Source organism: Oratosquilla oratoria, chromosome 14 (genome assembly GCF_046742065.1).
Source record: "Oratosquilla oratoria isolate Oo_2021 chromosome 14, ASM4674206v1, whole genome shotgun sequence".
Lineage (NCBI taxonomy): Eukaryota > Metazoa > Arthropoda > Malacostraca > Stomatopoda > Squillidae > Oratosquilla > Oratosquilla oratoria.
Genome location: NC_134790.1, coordinates 62814941 through 62842676, shown reverse-complemented (window position 1 = coordinate 62842676; position 27736 = coordinate 62814941). Strand labels below are relative to the sequence as shown.

At 37.5% G+C, this 27736-nt stretch overlaps 1 protein-coding gene across 9 annotated transcripts in view; it reads left to right on the top strand.

The window, feature by feature from the left end:
• Positions 1–27736, top strand: part of LOC143032891 (receptor-type tyrosine-protein phosphatase kappa-like) — a 984894-nt gene that overhangs the window by 156500 nt on the left and 800658 nt on the right. For all 9 annotated transcript variants that reach the window (XM_076198111.1, XM_076198115.1, XM_076198119.1 and 6 more), the window contains exons 2-3: positions 2301–2399; positions 6081–6204. In XM_076198111.1, the coding sequence (XP_076054226.1) occupies positions 2301–2399; positions 6081–6204 (223 nt within the window). The remainder of the gene's footprint in view (positions 1–2300; positions 2400–6080; positions 6205–27736) is intronic.

Genomic DNA, 27736 nt, shown 5'->3' with positions numbered 1-27736 from the left:
TAATTATAAGCAAAGACATGTCACCAGACAAGCATATCAATAAAATAGTCAGAGAAACCTTCAATTTACTAAGGTCGATGAAAGTGGTTTTTGATTATTTGGATGAGGAAATGGTAAAGAAAATATTAATTACACTGATTGGAGTATGCTGTGACTCTATGGACGCCCAGTACTAAAAAGAATATAAAGAAATTAGAATACATAGAGCAACAACAAAGATGGCACCAACACTCTCCAAATTGACATACAAACAAAGATTGTCCAAATTGGAATTATCAACCCTGGAACAAAGAAGAGGAAGAGGATATCTACTGACTATTTACAGAATTATGAAAGGAATGGAAGTCCTAGATAGAGATGATTTATTAAAGTGGGACAAGAGTAAAACAAGAGGACATGAAAAGAAACTCAAAAAGGAGAGTTATAGAAGAGATCTGAAAAAGAATAGCTTCCCACACAGAGTGGTGGATATCTGGAATAAATTAGATGAGAGAATGGTGTGTGCAAATACTATTAAAGAATTTAAGAACAAACTAGATGCTGAAAGATACAAAGATGGGCCACTACGATCATAGCTCCCTTCCCATATAATACAACTAGGTAAATACACACAGATGATGCAAAACTATTAAAGAAAGTGAGTACTGAAACGAACTGTGAATCATTACAGAGAGATCTAAACAAGGTTTGGGAATGGAGTCAGAAATGGGAAATGGAATTCAATACTGAAAAATGTAGCATAATGGAATTTGGAAAAAGTAAAAAAAGGATATCAAGAAGATATAAAATTGGTGATAAAGAACTAAAGAAAGAGGGACCTGAAAAAGACCTGGGAGTGATCATCACAAAAGATATGTACCCTGACAAACATATAAACAAAACTGTTGGCGAAACCTATAACTTACTAAGAGCAATAAAAGGGCTTTTACCTACCTGGATGAAGAAATGGTAAAGAAAATACTAGTCACAATGATAAGGCCTAAATTGGAGTATGCAGCGACACTGTGGTCACTCAGTACAAAAAAGAATATAAGAGATATTGAGAGAATCCACAGAGCAACTACAAGGTTGGTCCCAGAACTATCAAAACTCTCATATGAAGAAAGATTGTTAAAATTGGAGTTGCCGACTCTGGAACAGACTAGAGAGGTGACTTGTTGACCATCTACAGAATTATGAAAGGCATGGAAGTCCTTGACAGAGAAGACTTACTGAATTGGGATAAGAGAAACACAAGAGGACATGGAAAGAAGCTTAAAAAAGGACAATTATAGAAGGGACCTGAAAAAGAACAGCTTTCCCCACAGAGTGGTGGATGTATGGAACACATTGTATGAAAAAACAGTGTGTGCAAAAACAATATAAGAATTTAAGAGCAAACTGGATATGGAGAGATACAAAGACGGGACACCATGAGCTTAGCTCCCCCTTCCCGTAAGATATAACTAGGTAAATACACACACACACACACATACATACACAAATGGTTTGATGGCAGAGTGGTAGCATTGGCAGTTGCTATTCCAGCAGTCTGAGTTCTAATCGTGCCAAGGGCTGAAATAATTGCAGTATCACTATGCTGTGAGCTGTTACTCAAACTCGTGGGTGGGGAGTTGTGTTTGTGTCTATATTTACCTAGTTTATGTAGTTGTATTTACCTAGTTGTATTTTATGGGATGAGAACTATGCTCATAGTGATCTGTTTTCATATCTCTCCACATCCAGTTTATTCTTAAAATCTTGTATAGTTTTGGCACTCACTGTTTCTCAGTTTAGTTTGTTCCAGACATCAATCACTCTATGAGGGAAACTATTCTTTTTCAAATCTCTTCTGTAATTGTCCTTCTTTAACTTCCTCTCGTGTCCTCTTGTTTCTCTTCTGTCCCATTTTGATAAGTCATCTCTATCAAGAATTTCCATCCCTTTCATAATTATGTAAATGGTCAACAGCTTTACCCATAGATTGGTCACATATAAGCTCAGAGCTCTAATCCGGGAGGGTAATAGCTGTAGATCATGAGTCCAACATGTGATCCAAGACCATGGTGAATCATATGATGAGTAGCTGAAACATGAGTCTGTCTGATGTCTGTCATAGAAGATTACCACTAGCAGGCACCCTTCATTGGTCCTGAATTAGTATGCTGATCTTGTGATCTTTAAGATAATTTTTTGTTAAAGAAAGTATATCTGATACACTGAATATATGATATACTCAATACATATATTAAGGATTGGAATATTTTTGTTTCCTTGGTTAATGTGTTTCAAGTATTTATTTATCTATTTTTCTTTATTAGTAGAGAACACCACATTCATAATGGAAGTGAAGGAATATATTCAGTACAATGACACAGTCTACATTGTGCCAGATGACTTCGTCTTGGAAAATGATTCAGGTAAGTCAAGTGTAAAGCTAATTTGTAATAGTTCTTAACTGGTGAATGAATGTTAACTTTAATTAGTGTTTATTTAAAATCTTGTATTTTTTTCTGTTCTTCAATATAATTTTTTTTAGTATATTGACTTAAAGTGTGATTTACTTTAGCATGTTTGATAATACATATTCATCATGAATTGGTAGCATATGCCAGGGAGTGCAATGCTTTACTTACATACCATCATCAGTCTCCAAATGCCCTTGGTTTCTCTGAGCAAGCTCCTATGCAACCATCTTTCCCATTCCAAACATCTCTTAGCAGGTTTGGTCAGCTTGCCTTAGCCATGAGTTTGGTGGACATCCTCTTCTTTTCTTCCATTGAGGGTTGTCTCTTCTGGAGACAGCCGTGTGAGTGGGAACATCAGGGAATTGTGTCACATACCCATGTAGCTGAAGTTGATGTTCATGAATTGTGTTGGTAACAGGCCTAGACTGAATCTCACAGAACAGTCACTGGTTTGATACATAGTCATTTCAGCAATACTGCATGATTCTCTAAAGGCACTTAATATCAAAAACATCAAGATGCCTCTTCAAGTCCATATTTAATGTTCATGTTTCACAATTGTACAAGGCAGGGAGTACAAGTTATTCAAATATCTGGATCTTCGTTCTCCTTCATAGATATCAACACCATATACTCTGGTTGAGCGAGTCCATGACCCACCACTGCACCAATGTACGTAAAGCTTTGCAAGACCTTAGTGTCCTCACTGCATGCATGGATTGACCAGACTGTATTGTCCAGTAAGACCCCAAATATTTGTACCTTGATCTTGATCCAGGAGACCTGGAATCAAAGTGGTCTTGCCTCCCTATTCAGTGACTCCAGGGATGCAACCAGGATTTCTACAGCTCTGCAAGTACAGGATCATTAGCAAAGACAAAACCATTAACCTTGGTGGAAATGGCTGCTCCATAATAACATTGATTTACAACTCTGTCAAATACCCAGTCCATGCAGATTGTGAAAAGTGTTGGGATGAGGATGCACCATTGCCTCACTCTGGAATTAACCAAAATTAAGCCAGACACACCTTCTCCATACTTTATAACATTCTCCATCACTGAGTATAAACCAGATATTAAAGTAATTCTTTGTTAGAATTCTATGGATCCACAGAAGATCCAGTCCATACAGATGTTGAAAAGTAATGGGATGAGGATGCAGCCTTGCCTCTCTCTGGAATTAAAAAAGAAAAAAAGAAGCCAGACACACCTTTATATTTTACAACACTGTCACATAATTTAAACCAGATGTCAAGTCAGTAATCCTTGTAAGAATTCCATGGATCCATAGAGGATCCCAGAGCACCCCAGATTACAATGTGCCTTCTTAAGATCAACATTGCCTGCAAGGAACTTCTGTTGAAACTCATGTTGGGACTCCACAAGAACATGAAATGTTAGGATCTGATCAGTTGTTTGTGTACTGGGAATGAACCCAGTCTGCTCAGGCCTCTGAAACTTAACATGTGTGAATGAGCCCATGCCATCAACAGATGGGCAAGCACCTTGCCTGGCACACTGAGCAATACAATAACTTGATAGCTGTTGCATTCCTGCAGGTCCCTTTTCCCTTTCCAGGCAGAGAAAACAACACCATTTTCCTAGTCAGAAGGGATAGTTCTTGACTGCCAAACAGGAGACAGCACCACATACAACCCACAGATCATGGCCTCACCTCTGGCTTTCAGTAACTTAACTTTGCAGTAATGTTTCAGATACCAGCTGCTTTTCCACCCTTCAATTCACTTGGCCTCTTTGACTTTTCTCAGTGAGAGCAGAGTTTCATCTATGAGTGGATTGACAATCATCATCCAAACACCAGAAAGGATTGCTGGCTGCTTGGAGGCTTATCCATAAGTAACTGCTCAAAGTACTTGGGAAAGTGACTGCACCCCTCCATACCTGACACTGGCTGCCCATCATCTGTTCAGACTGTGCTTTCCTGGGTCACAGATTTGGAGCAGAGTTTCTTCAGGGCTCAGTAAACAGGCCTGATATCACTTGCATCCTCATCACTTTCCTTGATGTGTCTCTCCTTATCCATTCATATGAGAGCTCTAGTCTGTTGATTTTGAGTCCTGTATTAGCCAAGGTCCTTAGCCATTCTGACAGCATGCCCCACCCCTATATTCTCTAGTGTCTCACATAATACCACACCACTCCTTGACCTTGGATGATCCCCAATTCATTTCTTAGCAGCTTTCAGAGTTTCATTTTCAAGGTATCCCACATCCCACATACACATGCACAGGGTCCTCAGGGATGCCAAGCACTTTGAACTGTTTAGAATGTTAATGCACACTTCTGGGCACATACATCATCCCTGAGTTTCTCCAGGTAAGATCCAGGTAGATCACATCTTGAGGTTTTCTTGAATTTGATATAGTGTTAAGACCACAAGTTTGTGATCAGTCTTAAAGAACTCAGTGTTCCAGTAAACACGCAGTTCTGTAGGAGCCTCCAGTGAATACTAACATGTAATTGATCTTTGACACTTCTCTGGCATTGTTATACTAAGTCCATCATTGTGGTTCTCATATCTAGTACTAGGAACCAGCAATCCTTAGTTTTCTGGACTGCAAAATTCAGAAAGAGAATAGTTGGTGTTCCTGGTTTCAGAGCCATGGGGCCCAATACATACTTTGGTAACTGCATTGAGGTCACCCAAAACAACAAGTGTGTCTCTTGATGGGCATTGGTTGACTATTGAGTCAAGCTTGGCATAGAACATCTCTTCAAGTTCAGACACATTCATAGGAGTATGCCCTGCAGGAATGCCACCCATAGCAAACACATGGGTTAGTGACCCATAGCAGTGTTGAATGGCCAATGACTCATTAAAAGTATGTCTGCTTTTTTATAGTTTCTGTTTTATCCATCTGGGTATCAAGCACACTCTCCTGACTGGCGAATAATTGTTAGTGGAATCGGTTTAGTCTTTGACATCCCAACCATACAGCTGGTAGTAGTAAGTTATGTTGTAACAGTGAGAGGACAACTGCCTCACAGTACAAGTGTACTATATATTGTTATGAAATGATAAACAAGATGTAAAATTTAATTTCATGTATTTCGATTCCTTGTGTAATATATTCTAACCCCCTTCACTTTTATGATGCTCTTTCAATAGAATAGAATAAAATGTTTGCCAAGATGCAATATCTTAACTGTTGTGGTGATGAATCTAGTATTGACCAGAGTAAGACCTGTAAATTATATCACCATACTTATAGGGTTAATTGTTGGCAGAATTATTTTTGTGTGTGTATTCTAACTTCATATAGTTGTGGTGATTTTTAGAGTACCTAGAAATTTGATTTTTGTAGACTTGCATGCTAATGGTTGTTATTACAGCTACACCTAGGTCTTTTAATCCAACACTCACTAACCCCCACTTGGGCAGATGTTTGGACCCAGGACATGAACCCACTTTTGGAATTGGTGGTGATCCTGGGCCAATTCCTGAAGTGAGTTTATGTCCAGGGCCCAAATGTCTCTTCATGTGGCAGTCGGTGAGTGTTGGATTAAGAGACATAGGTGTACATGTGTGCATAGATGCTTATGATTGTTGTAGTAAATATGCATGCAAACTTGTTTATCCTTTTGTTAATTTGAACAATGTATGATGCAGCTGTGTTGAGGGAAATTGACAACAGTGTTGAGTGTTGTACAATTGGAGAAGGAGCATGGATATGGTTTTCCTGTATCCTTACTTTTGTCATATTCCTCACATATGTCAGCATCAAACAACTCGGGTAAGTTGATAATTTATTTGTTCTTTGTGTTAAAAAGACAATGTGTATATTTGAAATCTAAATAATTGAGATGGGTTTGTCAGATGCATTATTTTATATGGGTTTTCATTTGTTGGATTCACTTGTTTATGTAATCATGATGGAATAGTGCTTCTTAGAAAATGATAATCACCAAAAATTATTTAGAGATTTAGAGTAGTATGTTATATACAAAGTTAAATGTGATTATACATTAATCTAGCTTAATTAAGTTGTATGATTGATATAATTTTTGAAAGAAATATATTTTGATCAATCTGATTTCATATTCTGATTTCATACTGAAATTTTCATATATACATACCTACACTAAAAGGCCTTTTCCCCTTCTATGGTGGTGGCCAAGTCAAAGCATGCATTCCTTCTAAATCTATCCGTGTCATTTCATCATAGAAATGGTAAAGAGTAGGTTCAGTGGGACAGCATTGTTATGCCTGGCACAGTTTCCTGCCAAATAATGTATTCAGTTGTAGTTTTCCCTGCCAAAATGTTATAATTAGGATGGACCACTGAGAGTAATAACAAGATGGAACCAAAATAACCTCAAATTGGACACTTCCAGTGGTGGGATTCAGCTGGTTTTTACTGGTTTGTATGAACCTGTTTTTGTACGAGTTCCGTGAACTGGTTATTAAAAACTGGTTTAAACAGGCTGTAATACAGCCTAAGTGATATCTGCATGCTACTAGCCTAGTGAGAGAATCTGTTGTTATTTTTTTTTAATCCCATTACTGGACACTTCCATACAGAAACCAAAATCCTCCCCAAAGAACAACACATGAAAATGGCAGGAACACACTTCTGTGCCAGAACATAGCAAACAAGATTCACAGTTTCATTATATGTTCATTGAAAGAAGACATAGTGCTGCTTGATTGGAAAAGGACAAATGTGGTACCAATTCATAAAGGTAGAAGTAAGGAGACACACAATAGTGAAACTATGTGAAAGGATTGTGAAAAATTGATGGACCAAGTATCTTCAGGAGATGAGCATTCTGACAGACAGTCAGTTTAGCTTTAGATCTGGAATGTTGTGTGTGTTGAACCTTTTAAACTTTTACTTGAGGGTTGATGTGCTGCAAAAGAGAGAGGGGTGGGTGAACTTTGTGTACCTCAACCTAGAGAAAGCATTTGATAAAGTACCTCACAGTCAACTTATGTGGAAATTGGAGCACTTTGGAAAACTGAGAAGCAAACTACTAGAATGGATGAAAGATTTTTTGAAGGAAAGATATATGAGAACAGTAGTAAACAGTGGTGGGCGTTGCGATAAGTAAAGCGATAATATCGCTTTAACCGGAAAAATTTATCGCTTATATTTGTCGCTTTCAAATTTCTCGAGATAAATCCAGTGATAAAATAGAAGACGAAAAACCGTTACAGTGGGAGGTTACAGGCTCATTGTTACACAGCAAACAGATATGGTGTTTTAAGTGTAAAAAAGAGGTTTTTAAATGGATAAGTAGCAAAAATTGAGTATTTTTGTATTTATCAAAGGATTTATCGCTTATCGCTTTAAGGTATCTTGGAAATTTATCGCTTTATCGTTATAGGACTAATTTATTGCTTTATCGCAAAATTTATCGCTGCCCACCACTGGTAGTAAAGGATAAGATGTCAAGATGGAAAGCAGTAATGAGCGGAATTCAACAAGGTTTAGTTTGTTCACCAATATTATTAACATGATGGAAGGTATAACTATCTATGCCATCAAGTTTGCAGATGATGCAAAAATCAAAATAGTGAAAAACAAGGAGGACTGTAGACTACTGCAAAAAGATCTATCCAAGATGGAGCCAAGAATGGGAAATGAAGTTCAATAACAAAAAATGCAAACTACTGGAAATGGGCAATATTGGCAAAAGTCCATGTTTAAATTATTTCTTAGGAAGTGAACCCATTACAAAAGCAAAAGAGGATAAAAATTTGGGAGTGTTAATAAAAGACAACCTATCACCTGACAGACATATCAGTAGAATTGTGAGAGAGATGTATGGACTGGTGGAGAAGATTAAAGTTGCTTTTCACTATAGAGATGGAGATGATGAAAAAAAACTCATTGAAACCCTGATCTGGCCAGGGCTAGAATATGTGTCAGTGGTATGGTCCCCACACATATTGAAGGATATAACCAAGATTGAGAAAATAAAAAGGGCAGCAACCAAACTGGCCCCCAGCCTGGCAGATAACCCACATGAGGAAAGGCTGAAAGCACTGGGTCTGCCAACTTTGAAATCAGAGAAAGAGGTGATATGATTAAAGTATTCAGGTCACTAAAGGAGATAGATTGCATTGACAGAAGAGGTCTGATTAAAAATGGGAGGGCCTTAAGAGGTCTTAGGAACAACTTAGAGACCACATGTCTAAAGGATATGAAGAAATACAGTTTTCCATATAGATGTTTAAATATTTGGGATAGCTTAGAAGGTGATATAGCCCAAGCTAAAACAATACATGAGTTCAAATCTAAATATGATAATTGAGAATCAAGAATATAGATTAAATTAGAATGCTACATGAATCTGACCCTAGGTATGATTAAATTGAAGAGTAGGAGACAGGAACCACTGAGTATTGTGCCTTTTCTCTATACTGGAGTTACAGTTAGCACGGACTGTTTTGCAAATTTTTTGAGTATGCACAATGGTCCACATTTTTGGGACCTTTGTGATATCTTGTTCACAAAAACCATGTGGGATAAAGTGACTTAATGGCAACCTTCAGCCATCCACCCATGCAATAACCACATGAGACAAAGCTGGTCAGTGTGTGAATGTCCTTCAGTGGAATTTTTTTTATTTATTTTTTTTTGTCACAGAGTTTCTTTGCTTTTCCTCACTGTGTTCACTGACTTTTGGGATGTGCCCTGCCCTTTGTGTGATGCCTGGAATTTGCACAGCATGCAATAACATTATAAAAGTGAACTAGAGAAAATGGGAAAGAATAATTGAGAAATAGCCAAGGCAAAAGATATGACTGAATGTACTGTGTGCTGACTCCTAACAAAATGGCATGCGGGTAGAGGGGTTGATACCATGCCCCTCCACAAACATGGCCCTGAAGATTTCCCTGAAGGGATTAAGGCTTGTGAAATATCATTTGGACCTTAACCTTTCTACAACAGCAAAGGAATTGAAGGAAAGGAACCCTAAGCTTCTTGGTGACGTCTCCATCAGGACAGTTTAAGAAAATATTCAGAAGCAGTTAAATTACTGGAAAGTGAAAGCATGTGTGAAGTCCTTCCATCACTGCAAAACAAAGGTGCCACCGTGTCCAATTTGCCAAGGATCATAAAGACTTGGACCTTGTTCAGTGGTGTAAGGTCCTTTGGACTGACTAAGAGACCTTTTGTATAAGTGAGAGCAAGGGAATGAAGGTGTGGAAGTCCCCTACCATGTGACCCATGCTTGACTGTGATGAGCATTAAGCACCTGCCCTATCTTAAGGTGTGGGGCAACCTTGGCTATGGTGGTTTGGGAAACCTAAGGGCCAGACTGTCAACTCTGTGCTATATTAACCTTCTGCAGGAGAATTTAGGGGAGTGTTTTACAGAAACTGGGTGCCAAGATCCTTCAACAGGATGGTACCCCTTGCCACATCTCAAGGGCAGCCAGAAAGTGGCTTAGTGATAGTGAGGTCGACTACATAGAGCATGGGTTCCCAACATGTGGCATGGGGGTCGCAAAGCTTTAGCAAGTTTGTCGCAAACATGCTAGAAATTGATTGGGATAATGTTAATTTCAACTCATCAATTAGAGTTTTTGTGCTTGTACAAATATATTGCTTTTGCTTCAATGTAAAAGAAAAAAAAGAATACACTGCAGTCTAGTGTCATTCACTGACATTGTATGCGTGTCTATAAGTGCAAGTCCTTGTGGGAATGTGTATGTGTATCTGTACTAGCAAGTATATGAGTCTACATGTGAGTTTATACATACGGTATGTATGTATGCTTGAGTGTCTGTTCAGCTGTGCTTCAGTATGTGTGTGTTCAGTCAGTCCTGTAGCATGTTCGGTGTATTTACCTAGTTGTATTTACGGGAAGGGGAGCTATGCTCGTGGTGTCCCATTTTCATATCTCATTTTATCAAAACTATTTTTAAATTCATGAATTGTTTTTGCACACACCACTTTTTCGTCCAACTTGTTCCAGATGTCTATTACTCTGTGGGGAAAGCTGTTCTTTTTCAGGTCCCATCTATAACTGTCTTTCTTGATTTTCTTTCCGTGTCCTCTTGTATTTCTATTAGATCCTCTCTATCAATAGTTTCTATGCCTTTCATGATTCTATAAATAGTTATCAAGTCTCCTTTCTCTCTTCCTTGTTCTAATGTCTGTAGTTCAAGTTTTGTTAGTCTCTCTTCATATGATAGTTCTGAGAGTGCTGGTGCTAGTTTTGTAATTGCTCTTTGTATTCTTTCAAGTTTTGTTATATATTTTTTTGTACTTGGTGACCACATTGTCACTGCATATTCCAATCTTGGTCTTATCAAGGTAACTAGTATTTTCTTCACCCTTTCTTCGTCCAGGTATGTAAAAGCCACTTTGATTGTATTTACCTAGTTGTATTTTACGGGAAGGGGAGCTATGCTCGTGGGGTCCCGTCTTCATATCTCATTTTATCTAAACTATTTTTAAATTCATGTATTGTTTTTGCACACACCACTTTCTCATCTAACTTGTTCCAACTGTCTATTACTCTGTGAGGAAAGCTGTTCTTTTTCAAATCTCTTCTATAGCTGTCTTTTTTTATTTTCTTTCCGTGTCCTCTTGTATTTCTGTCATCCCATTTTATCAGATTCTCTCTATCAGTAATTTCTATGCCTTTCATGATTCTGTAAATAGCTATCAAATCTCCTCTCTTCTTTGCTTTGGTGTCTGTAGTTCAAGTTTTTCTAGTCTCTCTTCATATGATAGTTTTGAGAGTGTTGGTGCCAATTTTGTAATTGCTCTTTGTATTCTTTCAAGTTTTTTTATACATTTTTTTGTACTTGGTGACCATATCGTTGCTGCATATTCCAATCTTGGTCTTATCAGGGTGATTAGGATCTTCTTCACCATTTCTTCATCCAGGTATGTAAATGCAACTTTGATTGTTCTTATTAATAATGTGTGTGTGCATGTGCACTCACTGTCAACACATGACTCACTGCCCATCATTGATTGGCTGGTGATGCAGGGCCAGAGGAAATGCACAGATCATAAGGCGGCAGTAAGTTGTAGTGATTGTGTTTTGTGTCTCATTGGTCATAAGTGCAGCACAGGTTATCTGTGTTTAGCAGGCATGTTGTGGTGGTATATGAGATTATGCCCAAATTGCACATTTCCAGTACTTTGCATTTTCTGCTATTGAACTTCATTTCCCATTCTTGGCTTCATGCAAAAATAGTATATAGGTCTTTTTGGAATAGTCCTCATTTTTCATTCTTCTCATTATTTTTGTGTCATCTGCAAACATGTTGGTAAAGCTTGTTGTTCTTTCCATCATGTCATTGACATAGACAAGAGACATTATTGGTGCAAGCACTGAACCTTGTGGAATGCCACTCATTACTGCTGTCCATCTTGACATCTTATCCTCTACTACTGTCCTCATATATCTTTCCTTCAAAAAATCTTTCATTCTAGTAGCTTGCTTCTCAGTCCTCCAAAGTGGTCTAATTTCCACACAAATTGACTGTGTGATACTTTATCAAAGGCCTTCTCAAGGTTAAGGTACACACAGTCTACCCACCCCTCTTTCTATTGCAGCACATCCATCACTCTCTAGTAAAAGCTTAAAAAGTTCGACACACATGACCTTCCAGATCTGAAGCCACACTGACTGTCAGAATGTTCATCTCTTCAAGATATTTAATCCATTGATATTTCACATAATTTCACTATTGTGCTAGTCAGTGATACCAGCCTATAATTTAGGGGTGTCTCCTTATTGCCACTTTTGTGAATTGGCACCATATTTACCCTTTTCCATTCAAGTGGCACAGTGCCTTCTTTCAACAAACATATGTGATATGAGAGAAAATTCATCCACGTGAAAGCATTTTATGATGATTGTATACTTTTGCTTACTCTGGTGTGTCTTTGATCTCTTGCAGATCCTTATCAGCCAACATTAAGCCTCACCACCTTCTGTCATGTGCAAATTCCATCCAGTTTTCTGAACTGTCACTATTTCTCTTCCCCACTTCCTTTATGCCATCAATCCACCTCATCTGAGGTCTTCCTTTTGGTCTTCTCCCTTCCACACATGTTTTCATCACCTTTCTTGGTATTCTGCTCTCTTCCATGTATTTACCTATTGTATTATATGGGAAGGGGAGCTATGCTTGTGGTGGCCAGTCCTTGTATCTTGCAAAATCAAGTTTGTTCTTCAATTCTTGTATTGTGTTTGCACACACTATTTTTCATCCAATTTGTTCCATATATCTATCACTCTGTGTGGGAAGCTGTTCTTTTTCAGGTCTCTTTTGTAGTTATCCTTTTTGAGTTTCATTGCATGTCCTCTTGTTTTTCCTCTGTCCCACTTTAATAAGTCCTCTCTATCAAGGCATTCTTTTCCTTTCATAATTCTGTAGATGGTTAGTAGGTATCCTCGTTCTCTTCTTTGTTCCAGGGTTGGCAATTCCAGTTCAGCCAGTCTTTGTTCATATGTCAGGTTTGAAAGTGTTGGGGCCATCTTTGTCGTTGCTCTTTGTATTCTTTCTAATTTTCTTATATTCTTTTTTGTACTGGGTGACCATATCAGCACTGCATATTCCAGTTTTGGCCTTATCAGTGTTTGTAATATTTTCTTGATTATTTCCTTATCCAGGTATTTAAAGGCCACCTTTATTGATCTCAACAAGTTGTAGTTTCTATGACTATTTTACTTATATGTTTATATGGTGACATGTCTTTGGTGATGATTACCCCTAGGTCCCTTTCAGGATTTACTTTCTTTACTTCTTTTCCATCAACTTTATACTGTTCTGATATTCTCTTCTTGCTTTTCCCAAATTCAATTATACTGCACTTCTTAATGTTGAATTCTACCTCCCATCTCTTGCTCCACTCTGAGACTTTGTTCAGATCACTCTGTAATGAATCATAGTCTATTTCAGAGTAAATTTCAATACCGTCATCCATGTCATTTACATATATAGCAAACATTATTGGAGCTAGTACTGACCCCTGTGGGATGCCACTACTCACTTCTTCCCATTTTGAATATGTCTCTGAGCAAAACTCACATTTTTCTTCCATGTAGGAAGTCCTCCATCCAATTAAATAGTTTTTCATGTTTGCCTCCTATTGTTTCCAGTTTATATAGCAATTTTCTGTGTGGTACCTTATCAAATGCCTTTTGTAGATCCAGGAAGGCACAGTCTGCCCAGCCATCCCTTTCTTGCAATATATCCATCAATCTTGAATAATCAAATTAGTGGTACATGATCTTCCCTGTCTGAATCCAAATTGCCTTGGGCTCAATATATTATTCTCCTCCAGATATTTTGTCCATCTATCTTTGATGATCCTCTCACAAATTTTAACTATTGTATTCGTTAGGGACACCGGTCTATAATTTGTTGGGTCTTCCTTATTTCCCCCCTTATATATCAGCACTATATTGGCATTTTTCCAGTCTCCTGGTAGTTTTCCTTCTTTGAGTAAGCATTCAATTATTTTGTATATTTTTCCTATTAGTTCATCAATACATTCCTTTAGTATCCAGTTTGCAACTCTGTCCGGGCTATGTGACTTGTTAACATCAAGCTTTAATATTTGATTCCTTATCACATTCTGAGTAATATTTAATTTCTTCATTGGAGGAAATCTTCAATTCTTTGATCATATTTTGTAGATTTTTTCCTCTTTGGTGAATACAGATTTGAAATGTTTGTTCATAATATCTGCCATTTCTATATCTTCTGTGTATTTTCCGTTACCTTGATGTAACTAAGTATTTCCTGTTTATTTTTTAGTTTGCTGTTTACATATCTATAAAATAATTTGGGTTGATCTTTACATTTGTCTATAATGTCCTTTTCATAATTTCTTTTTTCTTCTCTACATAGTTTTACCTATTCATTTCTTAGTTTGGTGTATATTTTCCATTTCTTGGATTTTTTTCCCTTTTTCCATCTTTTCCAGGCTTTATCTCATCTGTTTTTTGCCTCACTGCACTTTTTATTATACTAGGTTGTTATATATACCCTTTCCTGTTTTTGTCTAGGTACATACTTATTCACTTCTTCATTGTAGATTTTCTTCCAAATTGTCCATTTCTCTTCCACCTTTGTTTCTTCATTATTAAATTATAAAGTTTCCCAAAATCTGTTTTGTTATACATTAGTCTTCCTTTTCTGTGTTTTTTGTTAATTTCTATATTTGTTTCTTAATTTAATTCTAGTTCTAGTAGTTTGTGATCACTTTTTCCAATTGGTGCCTTGTATTCGATTTTATTCACAATATCATGTTCTGATGTGATTATCAAATCCAATCTTGGGGGTTCATTGTCATTTCTATATCTGGTATTTTTCTTGACCCATTGCATCAATGTGTAATCAATGGTCATTCCCACTAATATGTTTCCCAGTGATCTTCTCCACCTTCCACAGTCATTTCTTCCCAACATATTTCTTTTGAGTTAAAATCACCCATCATTACCAGATTTCCTTCTTTAGTATTTCATTGTGTGCAATGCCCATCTAAGTTTATTTCTCTTAATAATATCAATGATTCTCTCCTGTTTATTCTCTTGTCTAAGTTCCCAGTTGTGTCTTCTCCACTGGTTTTCTTAACTATCAAAGTTGGGTCCTGTAATGGTTCTTAGTATTGTTTTCAAATACCATTAACCTTTGTTTCAATTCTTTTGTTGATACCCAAGTTTCAGAGGTATAAAAAACTGCTGTATTATTGAATTATAGGTTTGCAGCTTGGTTGCTCATGATATGAATTTCCTTTTCATGATATCTTGTAAGCTAAAGAAGCTCCTATCACCCACTGATATTCTTGTCATAATTTCTTCCTTTTGTTTTCATTTGTTATTGTTACTCCTAAGTACTTGGATTTTGTCACTCTATTGAATATATGTCTATTAAAAAAATTCTGACAGTTGTTGTTGTTTCATCTACTCATGCACAATAGTTTTGTTTTAGTGTAGTTATTTTGCAAGCTGGCTTTTTCTGCTAACCCTTTGTAAATATTAACCATGTTACTAAGGTCCTTGCCATTTTCAGCAATTAGATCAACATCATCAGCATAAGTTGGTTTGTTTGTCTTTATATTATCTACCTTGATGTCCTCTTCTTATGATGGTGATGATTGTATGGATGTGAAAAATTGTCTACTAGTGGGTTTAAGATGCCAATAGCTTCAGTAAAAGCAAGATGAGGGTGTTTGATGAGACAAGACCAGGATAACTGAATCTGTTGATACATGAGAAGAATTAAATAAAAATGGATGCCATGATTAAAAGAAATTGGCAAATGAAGCAAAGAGGCATTGCTCTGCAGGTAGAAATCAGTCAAGAAAGAGTGCAGTACATCATTGAGATGCTTAACTACAGAAATTTTTATGCTAATGTTATGCCAGATAGGTCCTGTGACAACTTCAGATATCATGAAAGATCAGTGTAAAAAGTTTATCTAGAACACTTCAGCCAGTATTGTTGCAAAGGGGATTATTTCTTTATAGATAGTACTACAGGAAGTGAATCTTGCATTCATCATTATAACCCAGAAAACAAAAGACAGTCTACAGAATATCATCACTCAGGTTCTCTAAGAGTAAGGGAATTCAAAACAAATCCATTAGCAATGAAGATCATGCTTACAGATTTTTAGGGGATATAAGAGGAATCATTCACATTGAATATCTGATATAGGGAATGATGATTAACTCTGAAATGTAATGTGATACCTTATGGACACTCAAACAATGCATTCATAGAGTAAGGCCTGAAAAAGTTGTTTTTTACATTACAATAATGTAAGGCTGCATTGTAGTCATTATATGGCAAAAATAATGAGAATGCTAAAGTCTACACCCCCTCATCTCCTACATTACCTTCTGTTCCCCCATCTTAACCCCAACAACTTCATGGAAAGTTGTCGGAGCCCTCAGATCTGACCACCTTTCAATCATCGCCTAAACATGATGCCCCTAGTTGGCCACAGACACACACTAATTACAAGAGAGCAAACTGGGAAGCTTTCACTGAAGAGATAAAACAATAATTTGAAACACAAAGCAGTACACCAATTACAGACATATTTGCTGTTGTGCACACTTTCAATACAATTATACAAAATGCAGATAAGAAACAACAGAAAATCACACAACCCCAACTTCTCACTAGAAGTCCAAGGCCTCATCAGACAATGCAGTACACTGAGATTAACAATAAAATACATGAACAAAAATCACAAAAAAGGCAAACACTTGTCAACACACATAATCACGAAGCATTACACTATCCAACACAACATGCTCTCACACAGCAATCACCACAACATCAGTTAACTTACCATCAATAGACAACAAGTAAACATATTCATAAATCATTTTGCACAGACAAGCCATCTCACCCCTCACCATGACGATGGATGCATCATTTGACTCTTAAAGACTTCCCCACAGACCCAGACTACACATCCTTCATAGACAGCCAGATGAAACATATAATCCATAACCTCAAGCACTCATCTGCCTGTGAATCTGACAATATAAGTAACATCCTCCTACAACACATTGGACCACATGGCATACACACACTCACCAACATTGCAGACTATGGCTATACATACAACACTATGCCCAATATCTGGAAGCATGGGAGAGTCATCACAATCCCCAAATCCAACAAAGACTCAACAGTTTCAGCATCACACCACCCAATCACACTTCTGTGCACTCCCTCCAAAGTTATAGAATGCCTCATACTATAACTTGTCACATCACATACCCCATTGCAGAATCACAACACAGTTTTAGACCACTATACTCCATAAACACACTTCAGATAAACCTCTCACAGAGTTTTTGATGGCCTCAATTCAGACAAACCCTCACAAAATAATGAAACACTTGAGTAATCTTGATGTCAGAAAATCGCATGGACCAGATGAAATAGCAAACTGGATTTTAAGAGAATGCAGGAATGAACTGGCAGACAAAATACATAGCCTAATAAATAGTTCATTGAAAGAAGGAAAAGTTCCAAAAGATTGGAGAAGAGCAAATATAGTACCTATATATAAAGGGGGAAACAAAGAAGACCCTACAAACTATAGACCAGTCTCTCTAACAAGCACAATAGCAAAAATTTGTGAAAGAATGATCAAAAGTAGATGGGTAAGGCATTTAGAAAAAAACAACGTACTAAATCCAAGGCAATTTGGATTCAGACAAGGATGATCATGTGTCTCAAACTTAATATGTTTCTATTCAAGGCTAATAGATATAATACAAGAAAGAGATGGATGGGCTGATTGTGCATCTCTAGACCTGAAAAAAGCTTTTGACAAGGTGCCACATAAGAAGTTGCTTAAGAAATTAGTTAAGTTTTATTCAACAATATAAAATACAATTTAGACATACATATATACAATTTTTTTTACAAAATTAGTAGTTGAAAAGGGAGAGCGAGAAGCAAAGCTTATGGGGAGTTGCTCTCCCTTTAAGGATTTTTTTTATTTATTTATTTTTTTATCAATTTTTGTTACATGTTAGTATGATGCATATATACACATCTACACACAAATATACACATATACACACATACATACATACATCACAGAGTAATAGACAGTTGGAACAAGTTAGATGAGAAAGTGGTGTGTGCAAAAACAATACATGAATTTAAAAATAGTTTAGATAAAATGAGATATGAAAACGGGACCCCACGAGCATAGCTCCCCTTCCCGTAAAATACAACTAGGTAAATACAACTAGGTAAATACACACACAATGAGATGCGACACAACGTCCGCTAACTCTGACCTCACGTAGGAATCGGGGTCATCTTGTGGGGGTCAGGTGAGAGGTGAGAGTTCAGGTCGATTCTTGACGGGACGATAATTACTTAATGCGCAGGTCCAGGTCACCGTGACCTGCTAGAACAAGAAAAAAAAAAAAGAGCGGCAGACTTGGGTGGTACATGACAGTTTCTCCATGAATACAATCATGAAATGGACCTGAAATGTTCGATATACTAATACTTATAGATTAAAGACTTTTTTAAGTATCGTTTGAATGTTGATAAACATTTTGTCTTAGGTAATTCCTTTTCCAGTTTATTCCATGTGTTAACACCTATAATAGATAAGCATTGGCCTTTTTTGGTTGTTCTGTATTGAGTTTTAAAGAAGTCGTTTGTATGCCTAGTCGCATAGCGAGTTTCGTAAGTTGAGTAAAATTTCAATATGTTTTGATTCATTTGTTTATTGTAGATTTGGTGCATAACAATGGCAGTTTTGTACTTTATTAAGTCCTTGAATTTCAGTAGATTTAGTTTTTTAAATGATTTGTATGTTCTAAACGACCTACATTGCAGATTATACGCATTGCCTTTTTTTGAGAGGTAATTATGCGTTGAAGATTAGTTTGATAAGTATTACCCCAAATTTCTGAACAATAGTTTAGGTATGGTAGTAGTAGACTGCAGTAAATGGTACGTAGGGTATTTTCATTGAGGATATTTCTCATTTTATGCATAATTCCTAAAGTTTTGGATATCTTATTTATCACGAGATTTATATGATGTTTTCAATTAAGTTGATCATCTAAATACACGCCTAGAAATTTACTGACGGACGCTTTTTCAATAATTTCGTTGTTTATTTTGATCGGCTTAGTGCTTTCGTTATTTTTGTAGAAAAGCAGGTACAGTAGTTAGTTTTTTATACATTTAAGGATAGTTTATTGGCTGAAAACCAGTTGGATAGTTGACATAATCCTTCATTAATTGTCTTGATGAGTTTGTCGGAATTTATATCGGAGCATAGAATGGTGGTATCGTCAGCGAACAGTATAAATTTCATAAGGTTGGATACATTTGTAATGTCATTAATGTATAGTAAGAATAGTTTGGGTCCTAGAACTGAACCTTGAGGTACTCCGCATGTAACTGGTAGAATATGTGATCTTTCTTCCTCAATGGCTACATATTGTTTCCTGTTTCTTAGATAACTTTTTAACCAGTCATTAACTTTACCTCTTAGCCCATAGTATTCGGCTTTTCGAATTAGGATTTCATGATTTACTGTGTCAAATGCCTTTTTCAGATCAATAAATATGCCGGCTGTCTTTTTCTTTTGTTCTCTATTGTTAGTTATCTCTTCAATTAATTCCATAACTGCTGTTGACGTTGAAAGATTTCGTTGAAATCCATATTGACTATGGTAAATGACGTCATTTTTTTTTAGAAACGAGTCAAAGCAAATTGTGAATAACTTTTCAAGAATTTTGGAAAACTGTGGTAATAGTGAAATTGGTCTATAGTTATTATAACTAGATTTGTCGGCTGATTTGAATATCGGTATTACTTTTGCTATTTTCATTGCATCTGGAAATATTCCTTGTTCAAATGATTTATTGCATATTGTCAGAAAATTATTTTTGATGATAGGCATAATTTGTTTTACGAGGTTCATATTGATTCCTGTGCAATCGAGTGATTTCTTGTTCTGCATTGATTTTACTGTGTTCATAAGTTCGTTTTCTGTGACGGGTTTTAAAAACATAGTGTTATTTATTCGGTGTTTCAAAAATGTCTCATAAGTTTGATGTGTTGTCTTTATTTGTTTCGCGAGGTTAGGTCCTACACATGAGAAAATTCATCAAATTCGTTTGCCACTTCTTTTTTTGTTTTTCCTTTTTTAATAATGTCTATGAATTCATCGGTGTTATTAATTTTGGGCCTAGTTAAGTTATTTATTACTTCCCATGTCTTTTTTATATTACCTTTATAATTTTCAAGCAGTGTGTCATAATATTTTTTTTCACAGTTGCGTAAAATTTTTGTAAGTTTGTTTTTGTACACTTTGTATTTGTTTTCGGCTGTCAAGGACTTGCTTTTAATAGATTTCTTGTAAAGTTGGTTTTTCTTTCGACACGCGTTCTTAAGACCGTTTGTAAACCATGGTTTTGAGTTTACGTTACATGGTTTTATTTCTACTTCTCTCTCTGGGCAGCATTTGTTTACATTACTCATGATAATGCTTACAAATTCGTTATATGATAGATTGGCATTTTCTGACTCGTAAACCTGATCCCAATTTTCTTCTTTTAAGCATTGATTTAATTTTGCAATACTTTTTTCGTCTATTTTACGTTTTAGTACAATTCTGGGTTTTGTTATGCAGTGCATTTCTTTTGGATTGATAGTGAATACCGGTAGATGGTCACTTATATCACTTATTAAGATACCACTATGAATCTCGGAGTTTACAATATTGGTGAAAATGTTATCTATCAATGTTTCACTTGTATTTGTTATTCGGGTTGGTTTATTTATCAAAGGATATATACCTAAAGAGAAAATCATATCTGTAAAGTGTCTTGTTTGTTCATGAGTCTCATACCTAAGTAAATCTATGTTAAAGTCACCACAGAGATATAGATTTTTATTTCTAAATGGAGTTATGATTTCTTCAAGCATATTTGTGAACTCATTGATGTTTGTGCCTGGCTTTCTGTAAATACTTGTTATGACGGTATTTTTGTTTTTGTTTTACTGAAAATCTCAACAGCTACGCAATCAAATAGGTTTTCATGCGAATTAGTGGATTGATTTATTAGTTTGCATGAAATTGATTTTTTTATGAAGATAGAGACTCCGCCGCCTTTTTGGATCAGTCTATTAACACTGTAGGGAGTATAGTCTTTACTCGACATCCTGGGTCAATTCATGTTTCGCTTATCACTATAACGTCAAAGCTTTTATTAAGTAACTTGAGATAACAGTCAATTTTCTGATGATTAGCATTGAGGCTCCTTGCATTAATGTGAATTAGTGTGAAACCATCAATATCACGAAATACTGTGTCAAATTGTGTATCACTATAGTAATCGCTGTCTTTTGTTAGTTTTGAAAATTCCTTTTCTGATATGTTGTCTATTTCTTTATACTTCTTAATGGCGGTATATACATCTGGGTTTTTTTTATGCGAGATTTGGCGCGGAAATCAAAAAAATAATTTCTGTGTTTGAGATGTCATGATAGGGAAATGTTTTAGAGCAGTCTGGGCAGAACCAGTTTTTGAAAATATTGGGGTTATTTTTGGCAGTATATACGGGTATATTTGCACACATGAAATGATATAAATGTTTGCATAATGTACATTTGAGGTGATTGGTAGGGACAAGGGTATGGCATGAAGAACAGTTTTTTGATATGTTTGTTTTAGTTTTTGTGTTAGTTGTAGTGTTCATGGTTATGTTTGTGTTTGAAGATTAAGGAGTGTGAACTATTGAAATTCAACTAATTGTTCAAGATTACTTACTTGATGTACTTTTTCATCCTTGCACTTGATATACACCTTGCAGTCTCTTGTCCATGTCGAGATGATCTTCCCTCGTTTCCTCATGTCGCGTGCTGTTTTGGCAATCTCTCTCCGGTTCGTTTTGTCAGGTGTTCATTCACGTAGATGCCCGTCCCCTTCAATTTCTTGGTGTTTTTCAGCACATTCACCTTCGACTTTCTTGATACGAATCTCACGATCACATTTTGGGTACCGTCCTGTTTTCTTTTTCCCAGCGTATGGCAAGCTGATATCTCTGTGTCTCTGATCTGTATTCCCTTGTTACTTGGAGAATGGATCACTTGATTTTCTACAATGTTCTGTCCACTGTTATCTGCACTATAGTCGGAATCACCTTTCACAGCTTCTGAATACGTTTTCACAATCTTTAAACCACTGATGATGATATCTTCTCTCCTCGTGTACTGTTCTAGGTCTTCCACTCTAGTTTGGAGATTAACTACAGTCGATTTGAGTTCTTGTATCTCCTGCTTTTGTTGTTTAACTATCTCTTTCAGCTCGCTTAGGAACTGCTGGTCTTCTTTCCTTGCTTGCAACAGGAACTGTCTGTCCTCTTCTCTTGCTTTCACAAGACTCTCCACCATATCTTCAAGTTTCTTGGAGCTGTTGCTGTTTCTGGTATGTGCCATGTTGTATTACTTTCTCGTAGGGAGCGCTGAGCGGAGCATGTGAACGGCACGAGAGTCAGAGAGGAGGAATACAGGGCAAACTGCTGAAATAGATGGAAGAATTTTTGCAAGAAAGAAAAATGAGTGGTGATAAGAGACAAACACTCTGGGATGAAGTGATAAGTGATGTTCCACAAGGAACAGTTCTGGCCCCAATAATGTTAGCTATATAAATTAATGATATGGATGAAGGAATTGAAAGTTATATGAGCTTCTTTGCAGATGATGCAAAACTGTTGAAAAAAGTGAACACTGAAGAAGATTGTGAGTCACTACAGAGTGATCTCAATAAAGTATGGGAATGGAGCAAGAAGTGGGAGATGGAGTTCAATTCTAAGAAGTGTAGTGTAATGGAATTTGGAAGAAGCAAAAAAAGAATAGTAGGATCATATAGATTGGGAGAAGAAGGAATAAAAAAAGTAGAAAATGAGAAGGACCTGGGAGTCATTATTATGAATAATATGTCACCTGAGAAACATATAAACAAGATTTTTGGAGAAACTTATAATTTAATAAAAACAATCAAAGTTGCATTTACATACCTGGATGAAGAAATGGTGAAGAAAATACTAATCACTTTGATAAGACCAAGATTGGAATATACAGCAAAGATATGGTCACTAAGTACAAAAAAATGTATAACAAAACTTGAAAGAATACAAAATTGGCACCAACACTCTCAAAACTATCATATGAAGAGAGACTAGCAAAACTTGAGCTACAGACATTAGAGCAAAGAAGAGAGAGGGAGATTTGATAACTATAGAATCATAAAAGGCTTAGAAACTATTGATAGAGAGGATCTAATAAAATGGGATGATAGAAATACAAGAGGACACGGAAAGAAAATCAAGAAAGACAGTTATAGAAGAGATCTAAAAAAGAACAGCTTTCTCCACAGAGTAATAGACATTTGGAACAAGTTAGATGAGAAAGTGTGTGCAAAAACAATACATGAATTTAAAAACAGTTTAGATAAAATGAGATATGAAGACGGGACACCACAAGCATAGCTCCCCTTCCCATAAAATACAACTAGGTAAAAACAGGAGACATATCAATTACATGCACAAACCATATTGTAGACAAAGCTGCAGAAATACTACAACCATACATCCACAGCAAGGCTGCTTCATTAAATTGGTGACCCCCCTTCTCCATCCCCTCATGCAGAAAAGCAGAAACGGAGAAGATGGGGAGAAATCCCTTCGGGCTGCGTCAGATTTTTCTCACACATACTCCCTCACTCCCCATCCCCCACCCATTCCACCTCATGGATCACAACATCATCCATATACAGCCATTCTCCATTCACTCCTGTCTTCTGCCCTCTCCTGTCCTTCCTCAACAGACATTCCCCTTTTTCCCAAAGCCCCTTTTACCCCATCCATCCATCTCATCCTAGGGCACCCCCTCATGTTCACTCCTTCCACATCTGTCTTCCACACCTCTTTTACTAGTCCTTCTTTACTCATTCTTTCCATGTGTCCAAACCATCCCAAAACTCTTTCATCCACCCTATCTCCCAACTCCCTTTCCACCCCCATTCTCTTCCTCACCTCATTTCTCACTCTATCCAGCCTAGTAACCCCTATCATACTTCTCAGACACCTCATCGCAAGCACATTCAAACTCCTCACTTCATCTCTTATGTTCCATGTTTCTGCCTCATACAGTGCTGTCGGTACAATCACTCCTTCATACAATCTCTTCTTAGCATCCATTCCCAAATGTCTATTTCTCATTATACTTTTTAATCCACCAAGGCATTTACTTACTTCTCTTAATCTACATTCTACCTCCACCTCCACTCCTCCCTTTCATGCCACATTTGCACCTAAGTACAGGGGGTCACCACAATTCGACCGTTCACAATTTGAATTATCGCAAATTTGACAGTAGCTAATTTATACCCAACCCTCAAGGTTCGACAGCCAGACTCGACAATTCGACATTCAGATCTCGGATGCCACCCACCCGGTCGAATTTGCCGCCACTCCCGATGCGCCACTCTGTCTCACTCTCACCCCAGCCATCGTCGAGGCAAGCCACGCTCCGCTGTTCCACCTCTGGCCCCACCCCTAAGAAACACACTTTCCTGACTTTCAAAGATAAGCTTGAGCTTATAAGAAAGTGTGAGGCAGGTATGGCTCATTCTGCCGTTGCATCGGAAATGGGTGTCCCGAGATCAACAGTATCAACGATTTGGGAGAACAGGGACAAGTACCGCCAGGCCGCTGCATCAACATCTTCCACGACTTCCCTTGTTCTCCATGGCTCAAGGGACTCCCGTCTTGACATGATGGAGGACATGTTGATCAAGTGGATAGAGGACAGGACACAACGCAAGATGCCGATCAGCATGGGGCTCGTGCAGGAGCGTGCCTTGTCACTGTGTCGCCAACCACGGAGGCCACACCACCACCACCACCAACCACCACTTCTTAGCTACCAGAAGAGGCTGGATGACCGCATTGTGAACAGCTGCCCAGGATGTAACACTTCACCCCATACCATACAATACATAATGGAAGACTGCATTATACACAATCATGCACGCAAACAACACAACATACACTAAAGGATTTGTAGGAAAACCCAGTTTCGGCTGTGGCATTCCTTGGGGAGACGGAACTGCTCGAACAGACAGTCTAGGGAATGACAACAACAACAACAACAACCAAGGAGGCAGCACAGCCAACCACTGAGGCCACACCACCATCACCAAGGCGGAGTTCACCGATGACATGCTTCAGGGGATTTAAGGGGGAGGATGAGGAGGAGGTGGAGGAGCTAGGTTTGTATGTCCAGTAAAATGTTTTTTTTCTTACATATATTTTGCTAAGTGTTTGTACTATGTGTATGTGGGAGATGGGTTTATCTTTAAATAAAAGTTAGTTTTTTATTGCAAGTGTTTTTATTTCCAAAAATGTACTGTACAGCAGCTTAATGTGTTTAATAAACAAAATTAGATATAAATGAAGCCTTTAATATTACTGATTTAGTCTAAGTTAGTGTTTTTTAGAGGTCATAGTGATATTTTGGGGGGTCTGGGCTGGAGGTCGGTCCCTATCCCCCCTAATTACAATGTATTCCTATGGGAAAAACTGCATCATGATTCGACAAAACCCAGGTTCGACCGATGATAGACCGCCCCATCCCTGTCGAATTGTGGTGACCCCCTGTATCTAAAACTATCCACTTCCTCCAGTCTCTCTCCCTTAATGCTCACTTCCAGTCTGGTGCCACTTTCACCCCTTGTACATCTCATCACCTTTTATCCACAATTATCTTCAACTTCTTTCACACACTTTCCCAAACTCTGTCACTAACTTCCGCAGTTCTCTGATCCTGTTTCAAGTGCAATGCTGTCCACAAATAACATCTGGCTTATATCCCAGTTTTCTCCATTTTCTTTAACCATCTCCAATCCCTGATCCACCACCCATGCATTTACCTCTTGCACCACCCCATCCATGTACAGTGAGTCCTCCTTATATGGTAATTCTTTATCCGGTAAATTCACAGTTAAAGTATTTGGTAATTACTACCCTCGATTCTTTTTACGGTAAGAAAAATTCACAGATATGGTATCTGCTCGTGTTTTGGAGGTAAAATTAAATATCATGAAGAGGAAAGAGCAGAGAGAAGGTACATCTGCCATAAGTCGAAACTTGGGTTCGATATACAGTAATTTCAATTTGCGGTAAGGTTTTCAGGAATGCATATGTACCATATAATGAGGACCCACTGTATAAATTGAACAGCCAGGGTGACATAATACATCCCAGACAAAGTCCCACCTTTACCTCAAACCACTCACTCTCTCCATTTCTAATCCTGACACACTGTCTATTACTCTCTTAAAAACTCTTGACAGCTCCTAAAATCTTTTCTCCTATCCCATATATCTGCAATACCTCCCACAGTGCCTTCCTGTCTACCCTGTCATAAGCCTTTTCCAAATCCATAAAAGCCCAAAAAAACGTCCTTACCTTTTCCTATAGCTTTCTCACATATCTGTCTTACCACAGAAATCTGATCTACGCAATCTCTACATGTCCTAAACCTACACTGTTCCTCACCAATTACTCCCTCTGTTCCTCTCCTAATCCTCTCAATCAAGACCCTCCCATAAGCCTTCCGAACTACACTTAACAAGCTAATCCCTCTGAAACTACTACACTCACACTTGTCCCCTTTTCCCTTGTAAAGTGGAACTATACAGGCACTCCTCTAGTCCTCCAGCACTCTACCCTCTCTTAAACAAACATTAAATAACCTCACCAGCCAGTCCACCATTACTGTACCTCCTTTTTTCAGACATTCTGCATGACATCCATCCAGACCAGGTGCCTTATCTGCTTTCATCATGTTAACAACTGCCTTCACTTCATCCTTCTTTATTTCTCCTCCATTTTCCTCTCTCATCATTGTCATTTTCTTAGCACTTCCCACTACAACTATCTTTCCCTCCCTATCCTCCTTCACATTTAGCAACTCCCTAAAATACTCTGCCCATCTTCCCCTTTCTGCCTTCTCTTCCATTATCATCTCTCCATCTGCACCTTTTACCTTTTCTCTACTTGATTCACCTCCTCTTCCTCTCTTAATTTCTTTCCAAAATATCTTTATTACTTTCAAAATTTTCTGTCATACTCTTACCCCATTTCACATCTGCTCTCCTCTTTGCCTCCTTTATCTTATGCTTTACTTCTCTTCTCTTTTCTTTGTACCTCTCATATGTTTCCCTCATCCTGTTTTGTAACCAATCTATGAAAGCTCACTTCTTCTCTTCTACAATCTTCTTTGCTTCCTCATCCCACCACTCACTACCCTTCCTTCTATTTCCTCCCATCCTCCTTGTTACACACACCATCTTTGCACACTTTGTGACTCCCTCCTTGAACCATCCCCATTCCTCCTCCACTCCTAGTTCTACTCTCTCCTTCACTCCCTCCCACTCCTCTCTCAGCTTCTTTTTGTACTCATTCTCCTTTTCTTTCTCATTTAAGCAGTTCACTCTAAGCACCTTCCCATCTTTTGTCTTTTTCCTCTTTCTCCATCTATCCACTCTCAACTTACCTTCCACAAGAAAATGATCTGATATCCCACCACTCTCTCACCTTAGAACATGTACATCCTTAACTCTTCCTATTATACTCCTGTTTACCATTACAAAGTCCATTAACACTCTATATACCACCCTTCCATCCACCACCCTCTCCCATGTGTACTTATGCTTGACTTTCTTCCTAAACACTGTATTTGCTATCATTAACTCTCTAAACACATC